At 36.3% G+C, this 27,331-nt stretch overlaps 4 protein-coding genes across 5 annotated transcripts in view; 1 reads left to right on the forward strand and 3 right to left on the reverse strand.

The window, feature by feature from the left end:
* Positions 1-4,106: 4,106 nt before the first annotated feature.
* On the reverse strand, positions 4,107-6,204 carry LOC135075883 (protein sarah). Its single transcript, XM_063970341.1, has one exon. The coding sequence runs from the start codon at positions 6,089-6,091 to the stop codon at positions 5,414-5,416; it is 678 nt and encodes a 225-aa protein (XP_063826411.1). The 5' UTR covers positions 6,092-6,204; the 3' UTR covers positions 4,107-5,413.
* A 366-nt stretch (positions 6,205-6,570) lies between these two features.
* LOC135076241 (histone deacetylase complex subunit SAP18) lies at positions 6,571-7,647 on the forward strand. Its single transcript, XM_063970722.1, has 2 exons — positions 6,571-6,822; positions 6,983-7,647. The coding sequence occupies exons 1-2, from the start codon at positions 6,748-6,750 to the stop codon at positions 7,385-7,387; spliced, it is 480 nt and encodes a 159-aa protein (XP_063826792.1). The 5' UTR covers positions 6,571-6,747; the 3' UTR covers positions 7,388-7,647.
* Positions 7,645-14,791, reverse strand: LOC135076239 (uncharacterized). The gene is made up of 2 exons (XM_063970721.1): positions 14,683-14,791; positions 7,645-8,872 (listed from the first exon to the last, which is right to left on the reverse strand). Exons 1-2 carry the CDS (start codon positions 14,695-14,697, stop codon positions 7,817-7,819), a joined length of 1,071 nt encoding a protein of 356 aa, XP_063826791.1. The 5' UTR covers positions 14,698-14,791; the 3' UTR covers positions 7,645-7,816.
* Positions 14,792-18,363: 3,572 nt separating this feature from the next.
* The window catches only part of LOC135076242 (organic cation transporter protein-like), a 55,365-nt gene continuing 46,397 nt past the window's right edge, over positions 18,364-27,331 (reverse strand). For both annotated transcript variants that reach the window (XM_063970723.1, XM_063970724.1), the window contains exons 3-7: positions 25,595-25,929; positions 23,607-23,927; positions 22,851-23,481; positions 22,047-22,174; positions 18,364-21,532 (exon numbers count right to left, since the gene is read on the reverse strand). In XM_063970723.1, the coding sequence (XP_063826793.1) occupies positions 21,466-21,532; positions 22,047-22,174; positions 22,851-23,481; positions 23,607-23,927; positions 25,595-25,929 (1,482 nt within the window). In that variant the 3' untranslated portion in view covers positions 18,364-21,465. The remainder of the gene's footprint in view (positions 21,533-22,046; positions 22,175-22,850; positions 23,482-23,606; positions 23,928-25,594; positions 25,930-27,331) is intronic.

Here is a 27,331-nt window from a genome sequence, read left to right on the forward strand (position 1 = left end):
ACAAAAATAGCGTATTTTTAAAGTGAGAAGTGGTATTTGTTGCTAAGGGGGCGTTCTAGTGTTACGTAATGCAATCTGGGGGGAGAGGAGGTCTTGAAAAACGGTACAATGCGTTACAGTGGCGGAAGGGCGGTTTGATTTCAAGTTTTTAAGCAGAAGTACTTTGTAGTTGGTGTTGTTATTTGTTACTTTATACCGTAATGTCATCAAAGAGAGAGTTTGGCATCTTTGGCATCCCCCCCCCCCCTCCATGTCCTTGCCATGATCACTAATTATTGTGTTCCTACTAAATTTCTTCTAAATCGGTTCAACGATTCTTGAAATAACACCATTTTATAAAATAATTGGTCACATCATCATAACGTGATCAATTTTACGATTTGGCCACGATATAAATGCATATTAGTGTTAAATTTGACTTATTACTTATTAATCAATAAACTTAAATGAGAAAAATTCAATAAAAATAAAGAAAAGATACCAGTTGTAATAATTATAAAATTATTTGTTTTCACCCGGTGTAAACAAACACCCACGGGTGGAATGAAACGGGTTTTTATTGGGTTTTTACCCTCATGTGGGTTTTTACCCGGGTGGAAACCCATCTCTACTTATAGGTAAGGTGAATACTACCGATACCGACCAAGAAATACTTCGAGGTCAATTAATTTTACTGTATGAAAGTTTGGATATTCGAATATAAGACGTGCAACGAGTTAGCAACTCAACCTTGGATTTTAGATTTGTAGTTACTAAGTAATAACAAAAACAAAACAGGTAGGTATAATAACAAAATTTCTAATCCTTTAGTTAAGTTATAAAGGTCTGCTGCCATGAATTTACCCATATTATCTCTTATGTAGAAAGTGTTAAATTGTTGATTTTAAATAGATCCAAAGTTTACTAGTTAGGTAGCGAAAAGGAACGTGTGATACATAATTTATTCGTAAGTAGTAATTCAATACATTTAATAGGTAAGTAAATATGACGAGCTTACATGATGTTGCAACTTGCAATGCATCTAGTAAATTGATTACAAAAACTACCATAACAATTTTATATTACATTTAACAAGCATGCCAATTTATTAATATTTATATACGGGACACGTGTTCGTCGAACAGTATAGATGTGGTATAGAGTTAAATACTAAAAAAATAACAACGAGGTAGGTAGCCGTAACTAATAAATTGAAACGGATTGCAACCGTCAAATCAGATATTACTACTACTACGACTACCTGTATAAAAGTCAAGTAAAATATAAAATTAGTCAAGTATGGACGTAAATTATACTAAAAACGCGAATGCTTACGTTTCAGTGTATATGAAATGAAAAGTTCCTTATTTTAATCAATAATCAGATCAAGATAAATTAACTTCTTCTATCATAAAGCCCCTGTAAAACGGAATATAGCAAAATCACCGCACATAAACATCGATATTAAAATCATTATTTTTACATGAAATGAGCGTAAGTATTATATTGAAATAAAATAAATATAACGTCCATCGATAAATAATAGTAAAACTTGTGTATTTAATGTAAACAATCTAATTTACCACAGTACAGTCCTATCAACTTAAGCTGAGAATTGCATTTGTGTGAGTGATCGCCAAAAGTACAGTTAGTAAAACACATACAAATAAAATTAATGTTTTATTAAAAGGAACTCCATAAAACACTAGCTACCAATTGGGCCGGTATAACGACACTTGACACATCCTTTTAAATAAATAAATAAATAAAAACAGTTCCTCGCTTAGCTTAAGCCAATTTCCAAGGCACGAAGTACCTCGACGCTGATATTCTGCGAGCACCGTTTATAGAGAGGGCGTCCAGCCAGCCTTACAAAATACAACAAAAAGACAAACAAATTTATAAAATTACAAAATAAAAACAGACTAAAAACTTTTCGTTCACACCTTTAAAATACGTATTCAATGAGGATCAGTACTGTTGTAGAAAATTCAATAAAACTAGTATCTACGTTAATCTTTAAGACATTAGAAAGATATATCTTTTTGAATTATCCAAATCGGACCATTACTTACGAAGATATTAAGTAATAAACATAGACCGTTTTTGCCGCTAAAAGTCAACGTACGCAGGGCCGCGTGACGTCACTATATCCGAATCGAGCGCAGCCGGCGTACTATTGGGATGGAAAATATTTTTTTCCAGCTAAACTATCAGTTTTAGAAAAAAACTTTTAATAACATTTATTCATCAAAATAAAGTAACCTATCGACCAGTAATTTTTAAAAATAAAAATTGTGAAAAATAAGTATCGCTATGTCCAAAAACCACATTTTCATAGGATTCGATGCAATGCGGAGACGCGGTTGGGGTGAGTGTAACTTAATGATTGTTTGTATTGAACTATTGAACATAATAATACATAATATGATGATAATAATACCCAGTTAACTGGCCTGGGGGGGGGGGATAAGTCATACCCAGCTTATAGCCTGGGGGGAGGGGCAAGCCTTACCCAGCTTCTGGGCTTGGTGGGAGGGGGGGAGAGGCAAGTCATACCCAGTTTCTGGCCTGGGGGGGGGGTAAGTCATACCCAGCTTCTGGCCGAGGGGGAGTCATACCTAGCTTATGCTTATGGACTGGGGGAAGGGGCTAGCCTTACCCAGCTTCTGGCCTGGGGGAGGGGGGGGGGGGTTAAGTCATAACCAGTTTCTATGGGCTGGGGGGAGGGGCTAGCCTTACCCAGCTTCTGTCCTGGGGGGAGGGGGGGGTCAAGTCATACCCAGTTTCTGGCCTGGGGGGGGGGGGGGGGTATGTAATACTCAGCTTCTGGCCGAGGGGGAGTCATACCCAGCTTCTAGGCTAAGATTAAATAGATTTCCAGGAGGGAGCAGCTGGCCCGCCCATGGGAACGGCGAATAGATAGGTAGGTGTAGGTATTGCGTGTACATCGAAATGATCTTCATAGCAATGTCTTAGAGCCTAGGCAGAGTGTATCTGCCTCAGCTATACCTTATTGTTAGAAGTAAATAAATTAATACTTATACATTTTTATATTTTACTTGGAAGAAGATATTATGACTCTAACAACACTTATGAACACTTTATTTGAATAAATCGCCAAATATACCACCGCGCGGAGACCCCAATCGCGTCTCTGCGTTCCATTGAATCGTATGAGCGTATGGATTTTTTGCGGTATTTTTCACAATTTCTATTTCTTAAAATTACCTATCGATAGCTTACTTTATTCTGATGAATAAATGTCATTACAAGTTTTTCTCTAAAACTGATAGTTTGGCTAGAAAAAAAAATTTTCTATCCACGCAGTACGCCGGCAGCGTTCGGATCGGATATAATGACGTCATCGTCCCCGCGCCGGGCGGTCAGTGAACTTTTTTAGTAATTTGGCCATAACTTCGTAAATTTTTGTCGTAGAACAAAAATTTTTGGACTGTGTATTAAGGATTTCTTAGCCCTATAAATCTGCATTCACAACTAAAAATCGAAATGATCCTCATTAGCATACAATTTCTTTCACTTGCCTACAGGGTTTGGTTGTTCTTGTGTTTGATACTTGGTTTTCGTACAGGAAATTCACTTACAGTAGGAGCCATTTCACTAATATTTTGAACACAATTACATAAAATTACACGTCTATCTGCTACCAGTACCGGGGGTGAAATGAAGTATGTGAGCGGCAGGGAAGTGACGCGTGGCGGACGCGCCGCACCTCAGGCCGCTTGCTATAAACTAGTATAAACCGGTTTAAACCATGCGCGGGACGCGCCGCGCCTCAAGCCGATTGCCATTCTACACTATCGGTGTGCACTCACACAAATGCAATTCTCAGCTTAAGTTGAGAGGACTGTACATTAATTTAGAAATAAATTATTTTTGACAAATCTCTTTTTCGAGCTTATTTTACCACTGAACTATTTAAATTGTTTAGTTTTTTTTTTACTTAATAGCACAAAAAACCTTATCAGTCCTTCATTGAATGTGTTAATCCACAACTACCTGTCTAATTTATAGATTTGATAGAGGTATTGGTAATGACAAAATTATTTTAGCATTTTGATATGTCTGACTAGAAGATTTCTAGGTAGTCACAATAAAAAACATAATTGTTACCAAAAATGTAATTGCCAATCACATAGTTTTGGAAATTAAGCTGCTGGGCCTAGTGTAAATAAGTTAAGTAACAAATAAATTAATTAGCTTTGCCTGCATAACAGTTGACACTAATTTTGCTCCTATGCAAAAATAATTTCTTAATTATTTACAATTTTTAAAAATATTTTGTGATTAATTCACATTACATATCACAACTTTCTATACATCTACTATTTAAATTTTGTATGAGTCTCAAAAATAAAATGTTATTTATTTCATTATTTATCTACACAAAAACTGGTAGGTACAGTTATACTGGTACTGGGGCGGGGGTACCGGTAGAGAGAGATATTAAGGATTTCAAAACATCTAATTAATAGATAAGCACACAATAAATGAAGTTTGTTATTAAAATTATCAGGTGTTTTAAATCTAAATTGTAATTTTATCATAAGTGTCAGAGATTCCTTATTTCTTTGTTGTGTAGTAACAGAGTCAGAACAGATATCAAAATAAGTTACAATCAAGGAGTTCATGGTTATTAAGATGCTTAATCAATACCAGCTTAGATGTTATTTCTTCAGTAGATAAATATTAAGGCCCTGTTTCACAATCACTGGTCTATGAGAAATGTAAAAGTATCCAAATAACTTAATCAAAATATCAAGGAAAATGTAAAATTATGGTCATAATACAGGTAAAGGTAAAATTATGGTCATTATTTCCTATTTATAATATAATATGTATTAGAATCTTACGTGTAGGTATATCCATATTATTTTACATTTAACATTCAGTTCACATTTTTAAATTTAAATTATATTATCTAAGCTTAATGCAGTTATGAATTATTCCCAAGTAAAATGTTTATATTTTAGTACTTTGCAGATATTTAATTTAACAAACAGGGCCTTTGATTTCCAAAACATAATAGGAACATAATTGAAATTTATTTCTAGTTTGTAGACCTATATATGTCATTGTACAGATCCAGTAAAGCCAAATATCATATTAAGTTGTAAAGCAAAATTTAAGATTGATGAACAAATTAAGTATTACACTATACAAGCAATGTTCCATTCAAAAGTACTTGATTAGAATAAAATATAGCACCAATTACATGTTAATATGTTGAAATTAAAATAATAAATTAGCAAAACCTAACGCATCTATTACTTTTTATTAGTATTTTTAGCTCTCATGAGAAATGTGGATCTTTGGCATCACAATAGGTCACACAATTGACATTGTGATAATAAAAAAGCATTCATACAACTACTCTAACTCACAAATTCTCTAAATTCTTTAAAAAGGCATATCAATACTCTGGACAGCGAGTATGGGGGAGTGAACAACCGACATGTGTTGGTCCTCCGTTTTCTGCTGACAGTGCCGTGTGCACAATGATGGCTGGCTGGGTAGGTGTGGGTGCATGGAGCTCATGGCTTTCTCCTGGGGCTAAGGTTGCCAAGGCTGCCAGAAGGTCATGATTAACTAAAGGCTCACCTTCTTCCCGGGGCTCCCATCCAACAGGCGGGCTTGAAGGCGGCGATATGAGGAACTGTTTTACTGGCGCAGGAGGTCTAAGGTTTTTTAATGACACTGGAGTAACGGGCTGGGCGAAATAACAATTGATGCACGAATTATGGAACTGGTATTGATGTAGCTGCACCCGTGCATTAGCCGCAGCTAGCGGGCTATCGTAATTTACTCGCAAGCGTCTGAAACTGCGGAGCCACTGAAATGTTACGTTATCTGAAAATGTTCGGAAAAGATCCTCCATTTCTCTCTTGAGTTTTTCGTCAGCGAAAATATTGCTGTGTATATTAGTAACGATGACAGACTTCGGTAAATCATCTAAATCATCGATTTCTTCGTTGCCATCACTTTCTTGCTCTAAATTGACGATGTTAGGATGAATATTAGGCATACCATCTTCGGGGTTGATGTAGACGTTATCATCCTGGAATGAATCATCCTCTTCTTTATGATCCATCGAAATATAAATTAAATGGTTAACAGTACTGAAAATATGTCCTTTTGTTTTGAATAAATTAAGCAAATCCGAACAAAATTATTTTTATTGTTATTATTAATGACACTGACAGATGACAGACACAATGACATAATATACGAACATGACAGCAGATTTTTTTTTTTTGGTTCGATTCTTTTCTTTTTTTTTCGTAAAAAGGCAAAGGCATTATGATATAAAGCCAAGTTTTCTTCGGTTTTTATTTTTCTTACCTATTAAAAGCGCACAGTATAATAGCAAACCAGTCGAAAAATGATCGAAAGGCCTTATCGAAACTTTTCGTAAGGAGTAACGACGGATTCGCGTCAAACAGTGCCACTTGTCTAGGGCTGAGCACGTTTATTTTATAAGTATGCTCGGTCCATAAATATTTATGTCAATGGTCTATCACTTCCACAGATTAAAAAGTTCTGCTGTCAGCTGTCAGGTAAAAAAAAACAGCTTGTGTGTGATTATTTTTCTTGTCAACAGTGGTTCTCAATATAATAAATTAATAGCCTTGATTACGCTGTAATTTTCAGTATTAAGAACTTGCAGTTGATTCAACTCTGCATTTCTCAATATTTTATGACATCGATCGATTTCTAATTGTTCGCGCTGCCTGTTCGTAGATTATTATGAAAATGGCGGGCCTGGAGTCAATGGTTGTTGAAGAAGTTAAAACAGCAGAAAAACCCGTAGACAGGGAAAAGGTAAATAAATGTATAATTTTATTTGTCGTGTATATCTGTCTTATCATATTTTTTTCATGGTAAACATTGATTTATTTTGAGGTTATGTTACCGCTAGCAACAAGAACGCCTTTGGTAAAAGAACACAGTACAGTAATTCACTAATAAAATTGGTTTACAGACTTGCCCACTGCTACTACGTGTGTTCTGTTCCACTGGCCGCCATAATTCGCCTGGCGATTACGCCCGCGGCAATGTTCCACAAAACGAATTGCAGATTTACACATGGATGGACGCGACACTCCGAGAACTAACCGGACTGGTCAAAGAAGTTAATCCAGAGACGAGGCGTAAAGGAACCTACTTTGACTTTGCTATAGTCTACCCTGATCTGAGGTCACCAACGTACCGTATGAGAGAAATTGGTGTTACCTGCTCTGGGCAAAGAGGTGGTGATGATAACAAAACACTATCTCAAGTAAAGTTTCAAATTGGCAACTATTTGGATATATCTATAACACCACCTAACAGAATGCCACCTCCAATGAGACGGCCACAGCCTTATATGAACAATCGACCCTATTAATCTATGTAGGTATTATGTTATAAGCTGTTTCATTCTTACTATTTAAATTCTCTCAATGTTTGAATTTTCTTAAAACTAACAGTTCTTTGTAAAGAACGATAATTATAAATTTCATGGGCAAAATCATATTAGCATATTATTAAAATTTAATGAACTTTGTTTTTCAACCCATCTATTTTATTATGCATTGAAAGAGTGTGTAGTATGATTTCTTGGCCTTTTTATAATGAATTTTGTGTAAATAAAGAGGCAGTACAGAATTTTTATTTTATTTATTTCTTTGTAGTCTTTCTTCGTCTTCTCCTAGACACAAATTCAAATAATTTGTATCACTCAACATTAATGACTCATCTCATTATATTATGACAAGACAATGTAAGTGTTCTTCTTATAATTAAATTTCCCTAAAATAAATACCATAAACTTAAACTAATTTACAGGTGATCGGAATGGCCTCCTAGACTTCTTTCCCATGGCAGCGAGATCAATTGTGATGCCATTGGGCAGCACTGCTTTGTTTTCTTGGTAATCGATAAAACCTTTCTCTTCTTGATCCTCTTTAGTTTTGTCACATGCAATACCTGTCTCGTAGTTGTACTCCCGTTTAAGACCGTCGGGGTCTACATATCCGTATTTGCCTCGAGTAATGCAATCGACGCCAATAGTTTCCTCTTTGAAGGAGCCGTCGTCATTTTCGAAACCCCAGGTAATACTGCCGTCCTCGTTCTCTTCTCTGTATTTGCGGATAATTTGTGCGACCGGCTTCTTTTCTCGGTTGTTGGATGGAGTGTATTTCTGTGGGGGTGCATGCTTCACTGGCACGCGGCTGGCGATGGGCTCCTGCGGCCGCGAGTACTGCCTGACGGGTTGGATCGGGGCCTCATCTTCCTCAACAAATGGTTTCGGCTCGGGACGGAACGCTGGCCGCTGAGGCCTGCTCGACAGCGGCTGTAGTCTCACAGGCTGCGGTTTGGGTTCGTTTCTAATTGGATTGAAAGACTGCGGAGGGAGAAGTGGCCGGTACTGAGTAGGTTTGATGGGCTCCAGTTTCGGCACTGATGGCGTAGACTGCTGTTGGAATGGCGATACGTTGAACACTATCGGTGGTTTCGGTTGGGAAGTCGTGGTGATGTCGAAGAAATCGTTTTGGGGCGTCGGTGTCGAGAACAAGTTGGGTGAGAAAGCAGTGGGTGTGTTGATTTCGTAATCATCTTCTGGTTCCTCGGTAACTGGCTTAGCGGGCTCCTCAATGGATTGGAGGTTGGGCCGCGGGGGCGACGCGTCCACGGATTTGAAAGAGGGTCTCGCGTGGCCCGGCCTGCGCGCTCGCGGCAGCGGCCCTGCGACTGGTGCACTGTTCAGCCTTCCCTGTCTGAACCCTCCTCTGACGGGACCGCCGACTGGGATAGCTCCGGGTATTTGTAGTCTTGGTGGGATAGGCGAGTCATATTGAGCGTAGACTGTGACTGCGCACAGCGTACATAACTGAAACAAAAACAGTAAGTTAATTAAAACTAAAAATTTGATGTAGGTAAACCTCAACCTCAAGTAATGCTAATAGGGGACAGTTTCATAAAATGGGAAAGAAGACAAAATTATTGTCTGTGCTTTATTTGATAATGTTTATTGCGTAATCGGTTCAACATTACAGCAATGAGTTGTATTCATCACAGTAATTAATTTTACACGTGCGATTACTGGACGTTTGTTTTTCATAAGAAAACGTTAAGCTCGATTTGGTAGGCGGAATGTCGGGCGGCCACGCAACGATCCGGCATACTTTCGAGACTCGTGGACCTTGCCCGCACCCGTACTATCATGCAGTTCATTATTAAACTCGATTACCAAGCACGCCCGCGGCAGATACTATCGGTTCAGACTCCACCTTTTTAGTACTTACTCATTGTTAAATTGACTAGTTACGTGAACATGAATCTACGAGTACTTACTTATTACGAAAAATTTAATTCATAAATCATTTTAAAGTAAAAAGTTTTTACCCTATAGTAAGTATTTATTAATATTAATTGCACTAAGTAGTAAATCTTCAATTTAAAAACAATACCTCAGTGGATTAATTAAATTGGTTATGTATTTCGTTTTCGAATTGAGTCACTATGTAAGTAGGTTTGAGTAATGTAATAAAAAATCACACGCGATCGTTATTATGTATTAAATACTTAAAACTCATTATGTATTAATAACCAGTATTCGGATGCGCCAATAATTAATCGTCATTTAAAAGAACTAACGTGATAATTAACTATTCTGGTTGTTAACGCATGTAAATTAATGGATGTAACCGATTAATTTAAGTTTCTTTTTTCCATAAACTGCAAGTGATTAATATTTTAACTTTAGTACCGATTTGCTGGTAAGTATTTTGTCAGCCACAATAGTAGGTAGCTGTTGCGGGTTCGATACCCGCATGGGGTCAATATCAGTGAGATGATTACGAGCCAATGACTTGAATTTGGTCTAGGGATGATGTGAGAGATCTCGCGTTACTCTTTGGGTTAGGTGTCATTATGACCATATGAGTAGTTCTGACAGTTTTGGCGCCAAGCAGTCTTCTTATACTGCCCAAATGCAGTTTGTTGGCAATCTACTCATAAAAACATTGAAATATGCTGGCCTACAATTAGCAAATAACGTGTTCCAGCAACGAATGTAAAGCAATCATTTTGGTCAACCATTCGTTTAAATAATTACTTAACACTGCTCGTATAATTTTACGATACCTAGTGATTGAGAAATTGCCGTAAGTACTCTAGTAAAGTTGCCTTGTCGGGTAACTTTAGTTGGCTGGCGTAGAATATTGTCGCAACCAGAGCAAATGGGAAACCTAACTGCCTACTCCACTTTCGGAAATCGATGTGCGTGTCGTAAATCGTAATGGCAAATCCAACCTTTGCTTTGTCATTTTATCTCGTTTAGTTTTTAATACTTTGGCCTTAATAAAATTATGAACTTTATGAACTTCAGTATTCTGAACTCAGTCGTGACCTCAGTTAAAGAACATTTTATTTTAATTCCGGATAATGTCAAATTTATCTTTAAATGTCATTTAAATCTTTATGATTCAGACAAAAGAAGCCATTTAATTGCAATAATGGAGACATGTTAAATATGATCCTTTGATAGATTTCAATAATAACTTTATTACCTATTTGAAATTTTCAACTACAATTAAAGTCCCTCACTTGCGATGACGACGTCAATCTAGGCGATGTTGAATAAAACACTAGCTGTAGGTAGAGGTTCCAAAATACCTCCGGCATATTAATGCATGCCCAAAATTAATGACGTTAAATTAAACATGTTTGGCTAGTTCACATGTAGGTAATGCATTCTTTCTGGTCTGAAAGTGGTAATGACTGCCGCGGTTTTACGCTTCCGCCATTCAAGGTGAAGTTGAAGCTGGGAGCGGTGAGTTGCTATCGGTTAAATAACAATACTATGGAGCACTGAGAATGATAACTAAGTATTGGACACGCGAGTATGATGAAATTTACGATCCTTAAAAGTAATGTAAAGAACAATAAATCTTGCAGATGGGATATCATAGTGATACCGAAAGTTGAACCTTGAAAGGTCATTTCAAAGGTTATAAATGTTATTTCAATGGCAATCCGTGTCTGTCTACCTCCGCGCCGGTGCAAATATTCCTACTCGAATCATTCATAGCACCTCAGGAATTTGAAAACACTCCAGCTGTAGCGCTGGTTTGTCTAGCCTATCGCTACTTCTAGCTACCAATCTATCCTTCATTGTTGATTAAAGGTTATGCTCAGAAATATACTTTCATTCCATTGCATCGCCTTGACTTGTACGATATTTCTCTTGATCCTTAGTTTTATTAGGTAACCACCGACATTATTTTAAAACGTGCCCATGAATAGCAACCAAAATGTCGGTTATTTCTTAAGATACAATCTCTGAGTTATTTTATTATCTTGCAAAAATAAAACTGTCTGATACCATAGACGGTTATTCTTGTGTTGCGATTTCCACATAGTAACCTACATTAAGTAGGTACCAATTTTAGGACGCACTACACTAAACTGGAAGCAAGTCGTAATAAGTTAAAATTTCAACTTTGAGGTAAATAAACTGAACTATCAATTTTATTCTTCATTGACCGGAGCAGACTGTCTAAAACTTTTACGTTAACATTTCCAGTCTACGAATTAAATTCTCACGTTTCATTTTATTTCCGTTTATCTCTTAGAACTCAATTAAGTAATTACTTCATACATAATATCCTACACATGTTAGTTTACGCTGTTTTCCTTCCGCGCTGTTTTCAAGTTGATACCTGCAAGGTGTAAGCTCCGGAAGCTACGGTGAACCAGCTAAAGTCATCTTAAGCATTGTCGGTATGAAGTAAGAATAAGCTTGTTTTGCCGTCAACAGTTTGAAGGTTGGAAGTTTTTCTTGTAATGTTTGTGAATAGTTTATTCAAACAGGAATGGCTCCATCTCTGTCTACATCTTATCTAATTTACCGGCGAAAATATAGAAACATCGGGCAGGTTATATCCTCGTTAAGGAGCAACTTTTATTTCTTAAATAGCATACGTATCTGATAATTAAGTATCTGAAACTTTATCAAAAGCCGGTGACAAACCCTGAGTTTGTTTCATAACCGTGAACCACTAGGCCAGTTAAGCAAGTAGGTACGTCTGAGTACATAAATGGTTATTTACTACTACTTACTCTATATTTCAAGATGCGAGTTTGATTAGATCAGCGTTAAATTGCTGTTACGTAGCAATGCCGATGTAATGTCTTAATCAATCAATACGCGGAAGTTTTTAAAATTAGTCTAGGCTAGGTGTGGTCAAGCAATCTGCAGTTATGTGGATGCATGCACCTATACAATCGAAGTCGGTCTTGAAAATGCTTTCTATTTGTGGGTTCGAATCTCGCCGATGGCAAATGTTAGTGTAATGAGAACTTGTGACTTGCCTGAAATCATGTTATCCATTACTCATAGTTTGTCGCTATAATACAAGTCATTTGTTTGGGCTAGTTAATCGGCGTAGTTATTATTAAATTTATACACTTAATATTTTTAAAATAACGTCAATTTTGCACTAAATTGAATACAATATTAATTGTCATTACAAAGTCAACGGCACCGTTTAACTTTCTTTATTAGCTTCCTCGTTTTTGTTTAAAAATTGTACAAAGGTAATTATTAACTTTAATTAATGTGCCCTGCTCTTGCTACTTTAGGTATATTGCATCAGTTATTGTGCTACAGAAAAGCTAAATACACTTTGTAGTTTTGAAATAATTTGAATAAACTTTGTAAGTTGAAGCACTGATTTAATCTGTATATTGTTATATGTAGGCAGTAAATGTTTCGCAAGTTTTAATACAATATACCTACTTATTGCCATTGTTAACGCATCCGCGTAGGTGCTACGGCGTACTGACGCGTTGAACTCTTTTGTAAGGGCCATGTTCAAGTTTCGCCAAGTTCGATAAGTTTGAATATTTATGTTTACAACGCATTTATGACGTCATGATGAAGTACTCGTAAATTCATCACTATTAATTTCAGTACCTAACTCAGTGTAACATTTTTGAAAAATATTATCACATCTCATGAAAACGGCACTATTGTACATTTTGACTTAAATCTGATTTAATAACCAGTAGGATGACTATATCCTTATCTTGCATTACCGTAGATATAGTATATTTATTTACGAAAGTATAACATAACTTGGTGTGGCGTAACTGTTACGGCTGGTTGGAGAAATTCTGCAAATAACTCAGGGTAAGCACTTATTATAGTTGACGTTCTGTTACCTAAACAAGTAAAACTGCTTTAATCAAAGGATTATCAAAAGATACATCATTAAATCTGTGCAACTCCAAGGCAAAATAGACCTAGACAACATATAATTGATGTTTATTTAAAAATCATTATCTGAATGTTTGCATAAAAAGTCAAAAATCCATACAATATAATAGCACTTTTTTTTAATTCTAGCGAATATTTTATTGCAAAAGGGCTTGTTTAATTACCGAATATAAGTTTCGTAAGCACCTTTTAATTTTCAATTGACAATGTTTATATTTCACACATACGAGTATACCTACAGTTTTGTATATTAAATCTACTTCATTATAGATTCTGCAACAGGATATTATCTACTTCAAGAACGGACCATATAAATTTACTATTTACTGTGTAATTAATCTGCTTCAAGTTTGATATTATAAGTATTAGGAACTATAAGCACTATTTCGTTCCCACTGAATCAATCACTGATTTGTTGCGGAATATCGGAATATTTAATATTAGTCTAGGCGTACTAGACCGGTAAGGCAAGGAGTTTCGAATCTAGCCTTTTTGCACACACAATCACTGTTTGAACATTTACAACAAGTTATTCGTGCCCAATTTTATCTATCCAGTCCAGCCTGTTGCTCGTAATAACATAGTTGTAACAAGCACATTTTGTGAGTAAGATTTGCGTGTTTTACGTAATTTAGTAGCTAAAAAGGTCGCTTGCCAAATACTTTTTTCTAGTACTACTCGAATTAGTTCCGCCTTATGAACTAAGAAGGGCGTGTTTTGTTTCGAAAGGTGATCGAGTGAAGTATCGATATTTGTGACCGCACTGAATAACTTGTCAGCTCACGACCGCCACCCAAGGTTAGCGTGCGAAACCAATACAGGTACATAGTGGACCTCGCTGTATTATTGTAATGTATCAAGTGTCAATATCGACCTGAATTTGTTTTACATAATACTAACAACAATCTAAATGCACGTGCTCGTTTGCTCGCCACCTATCACTGAATCTAAATCGGACAATTAGCTTATTAAACGAAAGACTACTTTCACAACCTTGTGTCCTATTGAATATATCTGCATAGTTACTTCACGGGCGCACTTTACATAAAATCTTAGGAATTTTAATCTAAGGTACTCTTAGGTAATACAAAAAGCAGTAAACAAAATATGTATATGTAAGTAACATTTAAGTAAATATCCCGCATTCATACTCGTACGTAGGTACCTAAGTAAGTACAAATAGTTTTGTTCTTAATCTGTAATATGTATTGTTTTATTTTTATAAATATGACCACTATTTTCTATTTTTTCAATAATTTAAAACCGAATTAATTGATTTTAAGCGTTAAAAAGAATATTTTTTTTGATTATAGAACTTAATTAATTATAAGGACCCGGAAAATAAGCGATAATTGAAAAGCCTTATGCTAAAGAAAGTGATATAATCGTCCTTGCGTAGGGCACGTCACAGTACTCACCAGTAATGTCCGCATGATGTCCTGTGTCCACACGTCACTACCACGCGGCGGACAACTAGCAAATAAAGGAGCCGCCTCCTGCGCACGCTATTTGAGGTCGCCCACTCTCGCCCTGCACCACACGCGACCACCATACCTTAGTGCAAGGTGACCGGCTGCAAACGCACGCATCGACACGCATTACCCAGCCAGTTGCACTACAACACAATTTGGCTGCGCTAACCGCGATGATACCGCTAAACGAACAATTAATTAAAATTCGATTGCCCATTTTTCGTATTCCCGACGCTAAATGTCCGGACTTATAGTTACGCGTTCAAGAATTTTAATGTACAAACATTCGGGGTTGCGGCATTTTCAAAGATTTTCAAACAACACTCGTTATTCAGTATGTTACGTGTGTTAGTAAAATAGGCTCTATCATTGCTATTTTCAAGTTAACCTTTGCTTGCAATGATGAGTGGTAAATGGTAATATACGAGTATTTATCTGGGCCAGTGAATTCATTAGCTTGAAGTGTTTTGATTGTAGTAGAAGAAAATAAGCTTAGATGAAATAATCACACGAAATACACTTTTTGTATTACTAATGCTAATGTTTTGGATTACGGTTGTACTAACAGTCATTCGTCTTCTTGAATAATCTTAAAAAATCTTCACTAATGCCTATCAGCAGAGGACTAAGTACTTTTAACTCGATATTTTAAATAGTAATGTATAATTGTATATTTTTTTATTCAATAAGATTACTCTCACACTCGTAAACAAAAGTATTGTCAAACATGCTTGACTTGATATCAGGCACAAATACAATACAAATCTCTTGCCTGAATATTAAATTAAATTTTTAACAAAATCAATTCAATTCATTTGATGTTCCTTCGACTATTGATTCTTCGATTGTACAGGCATACACTATTTACAGGCACCCCTTTCATCACAACGGGGCCCGGGGTAAACCTTGACTAGTTTCTTGTACTAAGTCAGTGTTGTAACATCCGATTCGTCTCGTCGACGGTCTTTATTGTGCTTTTTCGATTTGTAATTCAATGAAATGCACACAGCATGCGATATGTCAGGTGGTGTGGTAACAGCCCGTGGCTTGTAACCTTACGTTTAGCGGTGTATACGATTGTATAATGTCACTATTTAACACCATAGAGTCATTAACGCTCGCGATAACCGAGATATTTTCTTAATCGAATACGCTTGTAATCATAATCTGAATGAATTGAGTTGTAGACCCGAATTGAGTGACGATCAAGCCTCAGATTAAGCGCTTGATTGGTTGAAGTTCAATACTTAAACCAATCATAGACTGCACCTGCTATTAAACGAAGATTCATGCTCGGGCGTCATTTTGTTTTATGGCTCTTAAAGTTTAATCTGACTCTTCAAATTTGTAAATCGTGTGAGTGAACTACAAATATTTATGAAAAATCTACGAGTATAACACGATATTCTTTTCAATATTGAGGGTATCGTCTTCTAGGATACTTACATCATGTGTCCAAAGACAGAATGACAGATGCAAAGCTAGACCTATAGAATATACAGTCTACTTATTACAACGGCTCTGCCCTACTACTGCCGTTGGGCATTTTCTTGTTTGTCATTGCAGGATAATGCATTTGGGAGTTACGTCAGCGCTGTTTCGCCGCGTACGCAGCAGTCCGGTCACGCAGCCGCAGGAAAGTGTATCGGCAGCATCACTAAGTGAGAGTTTATGTGGCAATAATAGTTCATTCCCCGCAACTAGCTCGTCCATGCTATTACCAATTTTTCATCAATTACTTTCTTAGGCAGCTCTCTCCTTACTGACTTGCACTAATTCATACTTGAATAACCAAACATTGATAAATTACCCGTAGTTCTGCATTGTTTTTCCTTCACATTATGAAAAAATTTTTGTTACCTGATCATAACTTTCGGAGCAGATTTGTTAGTAATCACTTCATGTTAATTGATTGTGATTCTTGAATGAAAGGCTATAAATAATTTCCCTGTGGCATTATAAATTCCCAGAACCACTGCCTTAGTTACGTGTCAGCAGGACCATTTAGAAGCGCCGTTATCTGTCCTCTATCGCCTTTTTCAATCACTTGCTACTGATTCGACACGTACTCCATTTGCCGCCACAATAGGACCTGTTTTGGGGTCATATTCATACTGTTAAAATGCTGCAGTTGAAACATGTATGTATTTATGTCACTAGTTAAGGCAGAGGTTGTTGACCGCGAAAATTATGAGCTTACATAGAACAGCCAATAAGAAAGGCACTTCTACTGTCGAGTGGGTTGTAACAGACGATGTCATTCAAGTGTCAGACCTAGACCTGGGCTGCTGAATCGGACAGCTTATGAGCCCGCCAATACAAAGCCGGGAATTTCATTTTCAAACAATCTGCGATTTCCGAAACAAACAATAAACAATTAATTTCACACCAATTCACATCATGTGTGTCCTATGGGAATCGAACCAGAACCTCTGAGTTGAGAGCGCACTCTCTTACCATTGGATTTGGGAGTTCATAATAATATAGAGTCTGAGTAAATATAGAGGAAGAAATTCCTACACTTGTAGACAATATTATGTAGCTCAAATACATCGAACTCTATGATCTCTAGACCAACTCTGGCGAAACAGCGTTACACCAAAGGATTTTCCTTGGTCATTATAGTAACATTATAGAATACGCTTGTTGTATGGGAGACCTTAACACATCTGTCGCGACGGTTGTTAACTTGAAAGAACAGTGTACGTTTCTAAGTGGGGCGTTGGAATATTTTCTTTTGAGGTGGTAAATTATCCTCGTGGTTGGAAGATCAGTACGCTGGTCACGTATAAGTGACGCGGCGGGCAGCGTCACCGTTACCGACATTTTGTAATGACCAAGGGAGTGCATAGCGCCCTAGACATGTGTACTGGAGGCCAGGAGTCAACGTCCCTATTAAATCAGTACTAGTACGAGTGTGTGAATGGATGTTTTACCAAAGTAAAGCATAATATGCTAGTATCTTGATACTAGCATATAAAAGGCTTGATTGAATCCACGAGTAAGAACTACTTACATTAAAAGATTTTGAAATGCAGACAATGATTATAATAATATTATAATAAACTAATTGCTTCAAATGAAAAACAGCATAATTTATATCAGAGCAGTAATTGTAACCAATTAATAGAAAATACGCAACTTTTCTAATTACTTTCAAATTAATGATTAGACAATCAAGCTAAAGGTTTAATTATTGTTGGTCAAAAAGACCACCACAACTAATGATAAAAATATAACAATTTTAGGATAGCATCTAAAATTACTTATCACAACAACTATTCTCATTTAACACAAAAATTATATAATACGATTACTCGCATGTAAAAGTACCTAACATACGTAAACTGTTAGGTACTTTTATGAAATAATACAATAAATAATACCTATTATTACTGAAATACTTTAAAAACATATCAGTTTTAAAAAAAAGCTAATCTTGGGTTGCACTATCTTACTTTAACCTTAACAAAAGTTTATTGAACACGATTATAGAAGAAATCATCATCTCAACAGTTAATTTGTTAGGTACCAAAAAACTTGCCATATAAATAACTAAATTAATACACTCACGTGCGTATAGATATTTCGGTGACCTTGATGAGTAAGAAATGAAAATAAATCAGGTTATTACAAAATACTTTAATTGTTTCAACGTAAATAGTTTCGACAGGTCTTCGCTAATGTCTGCATAATTCATTCTCAATTACTAGGCCAGTAGAATTAAACACAAAAACTGATTAAATCGGAAATAATTCCTACAAAAGATTTTTTGCTTTAATGGCTTAATTGGTTGCCCATTAAGACTCTCCTAAGTTTTCGACTTCGACGGAGTTGTGCTTAAGTGGTGGGGGCCCCCGAAAGGGGCGTTTTTTCGGTTTTCCGGTTATACCGCGTAAAGGACTTACCCTATCGAAAAGTGGTCCTCATGACGGTTAAAGGGCACTTAATCCTGCATTGAATAAGACCAAATTCATATGTTTTGGACAAACCGTTCTCGCGCTAAAGTTCGGCAAAGTAGAAAATATACGTTTAATTAATGACCCTCTCCACGTCCAATGGCTTGTTACCCACATGCTTCCAAGCCTTGTAAAGGGTCGCCTTAACCAGTGTAACCCTAACAAGGCTCACGAGTTTGATTCGCTTATCCTTGTTCGTCCCAGCCGTTCCTTAACTGCGGTTGCTGCACCTCTTCCTGGCACTCTCCTGAACGACTCTGTGTTACCTAATGTGGCTGCCCCTCTTCCTTGTACCCTCCTGTACGATTTCATTGCTTAGCCATATGCCTGGTCCAAGGTTCGACGCCACAAAATCAACTTCGTACAAGTGAAAACAGTTTAAATACTATTTCCCGTGCTTGCAACATTTTTCTTTACTGCTTCGCCTCTATTAGTCGTAGAGTGATTGTATATATCCTATAGCCTTCCTCAATGTATGAGCTATTCAACACAAAAATAATGATTTCAATCAAACTAGTAATTCTTAAGATTAGCGCGTTCAAACAAACAAACATAAAACTCTTCAGCGTTTTAATATGAACTTGTTGTTGTTGATTTTTGGCGTCGAACCTTAGACCAGGCATACGGCTAGGCAACGTAGTCATGCAGGAGGATACAAGGAAGAGGGGCAGCCACAGTAGGTAACACAGAGTCGTTCAGGTGAGTGCCAGGAAGAGGTGCAGAAACCGCAGTTAAGGAACGGCTGGGACGAACAAGGATAGGCGCATCAAGCTCGTAAGCCTTGATAGGGTTACACTGGTTGAGGTGGCCCTTTTCAAGACTTGGAAGCCTGTGGGTAACAAACCATTGGACGTGGAGAGGGTCATTAATTATACGTATATTTTCTACTTTGCCGAACTTTAGCGCGAGAACGGTTTGTCCAAAACATATGAATTTGATCTTATTCAATGCAGGATTAAGTGCCCTTCAACCGTCATGAAGACCACTTTTTGATAGGGTAAGTCCTTTACGCGGTATAACCGGAAAACCGAAAAAATGCCCCTTTCGGGGGCCCCCACCACTTAAGCACAACTCCGTCGAAGTCGAAAACTTAGGAGAGTCTTAATGGGCAACCAATGAAGCCATTAAAACAATAAAATCTTTTGTAGGAATTATTTCCGATTTAAAAGCTAATTCTACTGGACTATACATAATAATAAACAATGAACTGATTAGTTACATTTTTCTATAATTTGACAAAATGGGACTTAATAGCTTATAGCTATTTATATTTTATATCTAAAATAAGTACATGGGCCTGACATCAAACTTTTGACCCATTGAGAAGAAATTCAGAAAAAGTAAAATTAACTTAACAAAATACACTTAACTCTACATTTAAAATGGTAACTGGTTATTAATTGCTATACAATAAATACATTAGAATGCTACATGGTAACATATTAACAGGTACGTACATTATGTTGACATTGAAAAGAAATTATCATTTTGAGCTAATTAATTTTATAACTAATAACTAGGTTGGGTTAGTTAAATACTTCTATTGTGATAATATGAAAAAACTGGTTAAATGTACATTTAAAAACTTCTTTCAATTTGGGTCTTTTACTATTTACGAGGCCTAAATAAATAAATGTAAATATTTCACAATGAACATTTATTAGGCAACTAGCTCATTTATTTTGCGTTGGACTACTTGGTAATTCCAGATATTAGCATTTACAAAGAACCTTTGTTTAAATAATATTAGTATTAGTTAAGATGACAGGTATTTGAATTGTCATTTAGGGCTAGTCCAGATATAAAATCTAGTCGGGAATAAAAATATGGTTAAATGAGTTATTTTATGTATGAGACCACTGTTTAATTAGGAACAATGAAAATGTTTACAAAAAATATATTGACAATTATTTCTGAACGTTTGTCGGAGCAAAAAAAACGTTTTCATCTTTAACATTAACTACCCTTTTATCGTAGAAAATATTCTACAAAGCAATATAATGTCGTAGCTATCTCATAGAGCTGCTTTACGTAATTATCATTATCTAGGCATAAATTAGTAATTAAATAAGTAGTTAGTGATGTATATTAAACCCGTAAATATCAAATTATACTTTTTAATATTTTTGTGAGTAATCCAGGCGGATTTTATAGTTATGTACCTACTTAGGGACGAATCAATTCAAATTCCCCATTGTTAAAAAATATTAATTGCAGTTCTAACATTGTCTTCTATAAAATAACCATTAGTATGTTAAGTTATTTTAACCAAATACAAATTAATTAATTGTGATTCGGTACTGTTTGGTTGACGTAGTGATATGAAAATGTCAAATTATTTAGATTTATCAGTTTGGTAGATAGTCCTCAGGCATATGATAAAACACCACCTACTAAATACCCATACCTTTTGGTTTGAAACAAACCACATTGGTCGTTTGTTAATAATCTCAAGTATTTTTTCAGAACACCTCTTGCATTGAGCTTGGCAGTTAAAACTTTGTGCATAATAGTTGTTGAACTCGAATGTCAACAAAGGTTTTAATTGGACTGAAAAAACAGTCTCTGGCTGAAATGGCATAAATTAAACTTATGTTTATGCTCTAATAACTTGATTTAACCTAATGTTTACTTAGGTCTTTGCTTAAATCTAACTACTTGCTAAATTAAATTCGAAAATTTTCTCACTATTACTGTACACTGATTTCAAGTTTATTTTACCACACCACACTGATAAGTGTTCACACTATGGTATATCAATTGTAAGCTGCTAATGCCCTCTGTCGTCGGCGACTGTAAACGTACCGTTGCAAGGCGAGTTAGTATCGAACGTGGGCCTGTAAAGAGAAGGGAAATGTTACTGATGTAAATAGATGGCGTTACCTAAACTGAAGAGTAAAAAAACAGTAGCATTTTATCTGGTTCTTGAAGAACTTCCACAATTTGAAAAAGAATTGAAATCCTGAAATCTTGTCGGTACTTAATACTGAAAAGGTAAACTGAAGAATTTGCAAAATCGCCTATCAACATAAGGTCATTTATGCCCGTTTTCACCATCAATCCCTAATTTTTGATTGACCCCTATGTCAACAAAATTCCTGTTATTTGTCACCATAAAAATCACTTAAAAATTAGAGATTGATGTTGAAAACGGGCATTAGTCTCCACTGCAAGAGGCCAACCCTCTCTGATTCAGTATAGGCAGGCAGACGGTCAAATTGAAGATTTCGCATAGGTAAACCTACTCCCCACGTTGGCCAAACGGGTTGGGGGAGAAAATCGAAAACATTTATAATGAAGTTGTACCTATTCGTCTTTTTAAACTTATTTTTAAATGTTGAAATGACTTACATTTTTTTGGTTACTGGTGTCTGCGGTTCTTTGAGCTTGGTGGTGTCGGGCAGCAGCAGAACAACAGCGCCTCCTAACGCGCCCAGCGCCGCTATGGTTAGCATTGGTAAGTGTTCATTCAGCATAGTCTGTAAACAATAACCAAAATGTACTTTCAAAAGAAATACTGCAGTAAATTGCCTACAATGTTGTAGTATCGTTCGTTAGGCGTTTTCAAATCGACCGTTCCTACGGCCGCCCGCACCCAGGCACCTCCCGGCCCAGTTGTAGTATAGTGGTACTAAACTAATTATTGAAAAATTGGACGTTCTGTGATTGTCTGTGAATTCTTGTGCAAAATGAATACGATAAAGAAGAAATTAATACCTATTTATAGTCATTAATATTCACATAACCTCATTTTCTACTTCAAAGTTACCTATCATTTACCAATTGATGCGATACTAATACAATGGCCAACGGTACAAGTATTAAACGAGGCATATATTTTTTGTTTGTTAGACATGTAAATTGTTTTTTATTCCAAATACCTATTTCGTATTTATTTTAACACATAAACTGGTTTTCCACTGAATTGACTAGAGACAATAAGACACGCCCTACCTATGAATATTTATTGTTTAATATTTTTACTTCTCATGAAAGTGAACATTCTAGGATTATCAAGTGGTTTTAGTGGTTTTAGTAACAAACTAACAATACAATTCTTTTTGCCGTTCAAAGCAAATTATAAGTAGGTAAGATTCGTTATGTTCCTAAAATATTTAAGTAGGTAGGTAGACTACTATTTAGGATTCCACTTACCAGTTTCCATAAGTACGGAATTCCAATCAACGCCAGTCCTGCTGATATCTGACTTGCGCCGACGCCCAAGTTTCTGATCACAGTCGGGTAAAGCTCGGCGGTGAAGATGGGCATCATCATATTGGTCGACCCGATGGCGAACTTGCCCACCATCAGGCACACGATCATTATCCACTCGTCTTTCAGGGATATCGAGAACAACTCGCTGGCCACACACGCTAATCCGCATACCAGCATACTTATAAAAATGGGAATCCGTCTCCCAGCCTTCAATAAAATCGGAATACTAATAGCTATCGCTGGTATCTCTACTACGGCCAAAATTATCGACGTGACATGCAAGTTCCCCAAATTGAAGTTTCCGATATTCAACAATAGGCCGTAGTACGCAATGGTCATTGCAAACCAAGCCACGAATAGACAAATGGTCCTCTTTAATAGGTGTCCTCTGAAGAGAAGCATTACGCTCGGCTCTTCGTCTTGATTCGCGGCTCTGTCAAGCATGAGCAGTTTGTCCAAGTCGGCGGGTACTTCGCGTCCGTTGAACTTCGCTGCCTTTTCAAGAATCACTTTAGCTTCTTGAGTTCTTCCCATACTCAATAACCATCGAGGTGACTCTGGGAGTACGAACCTGAAAAAAGACATTAACAAAGGTAAGTGTTAGTGTAGTAGATGCACAGGTGTAAACTAGGTACTTAGATGAATCTAGAACATGGAATCAACAAAAAGAGAACAGATTATAAGAATTATAGCTACCATAAAAGCAGGAGCAGACATCCAGGCAGCGACAACGTCAATTGTAAGTCCCTCCAGTTTGGCATCACTATCGACAGCAAAGACACGATGATGTACGCCAGCGGCAGGGGGAAGAAGTTGCAGACTCCCGCTATGGTCACCCACTTCCCTCCCACTAACTCCACTGAAAGCACGAATGCTGCGTAGACCACTGACACGGACACCAAGCCCATGATCAGGCGGACTGCGACGTATTGCACGTAGGAGCGAACCAGCAGCGAGAGAATAGCTAATGCACTCTGAGTCACTAGCATACCCATCAAGATGCGCTTACGGCCGAATCTGAAATAAAACAATAATAACTACTTAAAAATAAAGTTATAAAATATAAAGCAGCATCACACTGAATACTTTTGTCTCAATTTCAACGGGTTGCTTGTTAGCGTCAAATAGCGGCTTCATCGGTTCAATTTTTTTTCCTCTTATAATTTTATACTCGTAGTTTTACTTTTATATTGGACGATATTTTGTGTTTATTCGTGCTCTCCAACCTAGATTTCAATCAATTGAAGTCCATATGAATAAAGGAACATGAACTTTATAATTCAGTAAGAAAAAAAATTAATACTACAAGACACGAATTATTTATCGTTATGTACCTTCCATTTCCATGGCTAATTTCACATATGTATTATTACTTAAGATTTATGTAATAATATTCTGCGGTGGATTTTCCTAGAGTCCAATTTTTATGATTAGCGTTAGATAAGATAATCACTCGAATATTGAGGAAAATACAAGTTTCCGTATGTGCCGGAACAATTTAAATCACAACATTAAACTAAATAAGTATAACAAAACCGACTTCAGTTAGGTATAGGATCCAAAAGGCATTAAGTAATTAGCATCTCTGTGACACAAGATTTTGCAGCCTCTAATATACATATTTTAGTTCAAAGAGATACAGTCAATCTGGGAAACTTTGGCCACCAGCATCAACATAGGCTCAAAATACACAGTGAAATTTTAGTGGTTGTTTTCCCGCAGTAAAATGATTCTATCTTAGTAGAACAATAGATTAAGGAAGTTTTTTTTTAATTCAAATAAAAAAATACCCTGTTCGGAGCGTTTGCGATTCAGTTTATGCTGTAGATATTATGGTATTCAAAAATAACTCGCACTATTCCATAGTACTAACTAGTAAAGGTAAATCGTTCTACCGCAGGAAAAGAACCACTAATATTTCACGGTGTATAACAGGGCTTAGTGGCTTTGATCTTTTATATTTCAAAGAAGCTTTGTGAACAATTAAAACAACCAGCCAAAGATACAATTAGGGCTTCAAAATCTGGGTGAATTCGCAATTATATTTAGAGCTAATGTTATTTGATGGCCAAAGTTACCCAGATTGACTGTACTTACCAACGTTACTTTTTTTAAATAATGTATTCATTTGTAATAATTGCCTATTGTGCTTTTGCCATATGGCTGTAAATGGTGTCTTAAAAATGACCATCATACATCACCCCTGAATGGAAGAAAACCAGATTAATGGTCATAGCAATCTTCGGCTTACTTGACATATCATCTACATATTTTATTTTACGAATTTATTACACAGGTAGGTACTAAAGTGTAACTACTTATTACATGCACTTTTAACACATGTTTAGGATATCATAATAACATAATTTTAACTCTAGAACTCGCCTTATTTCCTAGTGATCTGCTATATTGTCTTTAGTTCTACTCATAATAGGCATAGAATAGTATGTTTGCTTGCGTCAACTACTTATTTTTTTTATTTTTCGAGTAATTTTCCTGCGGCTCTTGGCTTAATTGAATACTTAATTACTTTTAGTTTTAGCAACAAAATGCTAATTTTGCAGACAACTTGAAACTGTTTAAAAAGAGTTTAGCGACTAAATTAGGCGATAAAAATGTATGTAGGTTCTTTAGTTTTATGCAGAAATAATACAAATGTAAAACGCTTCATTGATGATACTCACTTATCAGAAATCCATCCACCCACAACGCCACCAGCGCCAACGCCGACCAAAAAGAGCACTTCAGCCAAATTCGTCAGGCTGGCTCTATCGCAGACCAGGCTCCACTCCGAAATGATCGTGTCTCCCACTTCGGACCGGTCGAAGTCCCACTCCGAACACTTCATGAAGGAGTTACTAAGAGAAGCAGTGTGGTTCAGTATACTCTCTACAGTGACATCCGAAGGAATCACGCGCACGCTACAGGCGTCCACGGGCTGGCTGTAGTTAATCCAAGCTTGTAGCGGCAAACTTGAAAGGTTTTCTGGCATCCGACACCAGAACTTGGTTGCCTTTGCCTGGAATGGATAACGTATTGGTTAAAAAAAACTATGGATATACTTGTAGATATTAAAATACTTTTTAAGTATTAACACAATAAGGCTGAGTTGCACCACCTAACTTTGACCGTAACTATGACGATAACCGGTGTTTTTTGTATGGAGTTTGACAGATTTTTGACGTTTGTCAAAGTTAAAGTAAGATGGTGCAACCCAGCCTAAGTATGATAAGTGGCCATCACCATTAGTTTCTAACAGAATATGTACCTACTGAAAACCACCATTAAATTTGAATACGATTTATCTCATGTTATTTATTTATTCCTGATCGATTCAATATTTATAAAATGAAACATGAAATCATTCTTACAGTGAACGTATTTAAACAAAGATGTAATTGTTATTCACCTGAACAATTCAGTTTGTCAATTAAGATGTAAATAAGTAATATTTTACAACTGCTTCTTACTTGGTATTTGGCTGTAATATTAATTTAATAACAAATACTATACAATTAAAGAGACATCTCCAGAAAAAAGTTACTGACTTCCATTGTTAAGAGCAACGTGCGCTCCTTTTTTCGCTTCATGCCTATTATGTAATAGATTACAATTAAAGCAACATCCACTTCTTTTCACGGCTTCAATTCTAGTTACGAGGAAGTAAAACCAATTTATAGCCTTTTTTGGTTGATGCTTTTTAAGATGAGTTTGATTGACTGGATGCTTTGGTGTTGTCGTTTAGTGTAACTGATTAGATCCATCCATACTATCCTTCCATAGTAATAAATGCATTTATTTATAGAAATAACTCTATCTAATACGTTTTTGAGTGTAAACCACTCAACTAATTTTGATATATTTTATATTAGTAATAGATAGAGAGATTCGGGGACTTAAAAGGCCTATTTCCAAAGGACGGGACTAAACATTTCCATGACGAATCACTACTCAAGTGAGTATTGAAAAAAATATAATAAAAAAAAAGAAAATAAAACATTTATGACTTTAATCATTCACGGGTGAAGCCTCGATTACAAGTTTTTATAGTTATAAAAATATCTACTAGGTGCAATAAAAAGGAAATTGGAAAGAGCTATGAATACTTAATAATTCGCAAGTGTGTTAGAGAAGTTGCTGCCATTGACAGAGGACACCGCGACCGGTTCATTTACTATCTACTAAGTACACAACATTTAACAGTCGAGCTAGAATATTTGTAAGTGTAAAATAATTATTCACCTTATAAAAGTTACTGGATAACCTACAGGGCTACAGGTATCTTGTTGCAATAAGTTTTACCTCATTACTACAATCTTCATAATAACCGCAACAAATCAATTATTATCTTTATCATTAGACGTACTTTGTTAGATTGTAGGTAGGTATAATCAACATATTCTTACGTGTTGTTGCCATAA

The sequence above is a fragment of the Ostrinia nubilalis genome, chromosome 11, assembly GCF_963855985.1.
Source record: "Ostrinia nubilalis chromosome 11, ilOstNubi1.1, whole genome shotgun sequence".
In the NCBI taxonomy this organism is placed as follows: Eukaryota; Metazoa; Arthropoda; class Insecta; order Lepidoptera; family Crambidae; genus Ostrinia; species Ostrinia nubilalis.

Bases quoted from the DNA above. Each gene is read 5' to 3' on its own strand.
- LOC135075883 (XM_063970341.1), bottom strand. From the start codon at position 6,091: ATGGATCATAAAGAAGAGGATGATTCATTCCAGGATGATAACGTCTAC.
- LOC135076241 (XM_063970722.1), top strand. From the start codon at position 6,748: ATGAAAATGGCGGGCCTGGAGTCAATGGTTGTTGAAGAAGTTAAAACA. The intron at 6,823-6,982 runs GTAAATAAATGT...ATTGGTTTACAG, and splicing joins AACCCGTAGACAGGGAAAAG to ACTTGCCCACTGCTACTACG.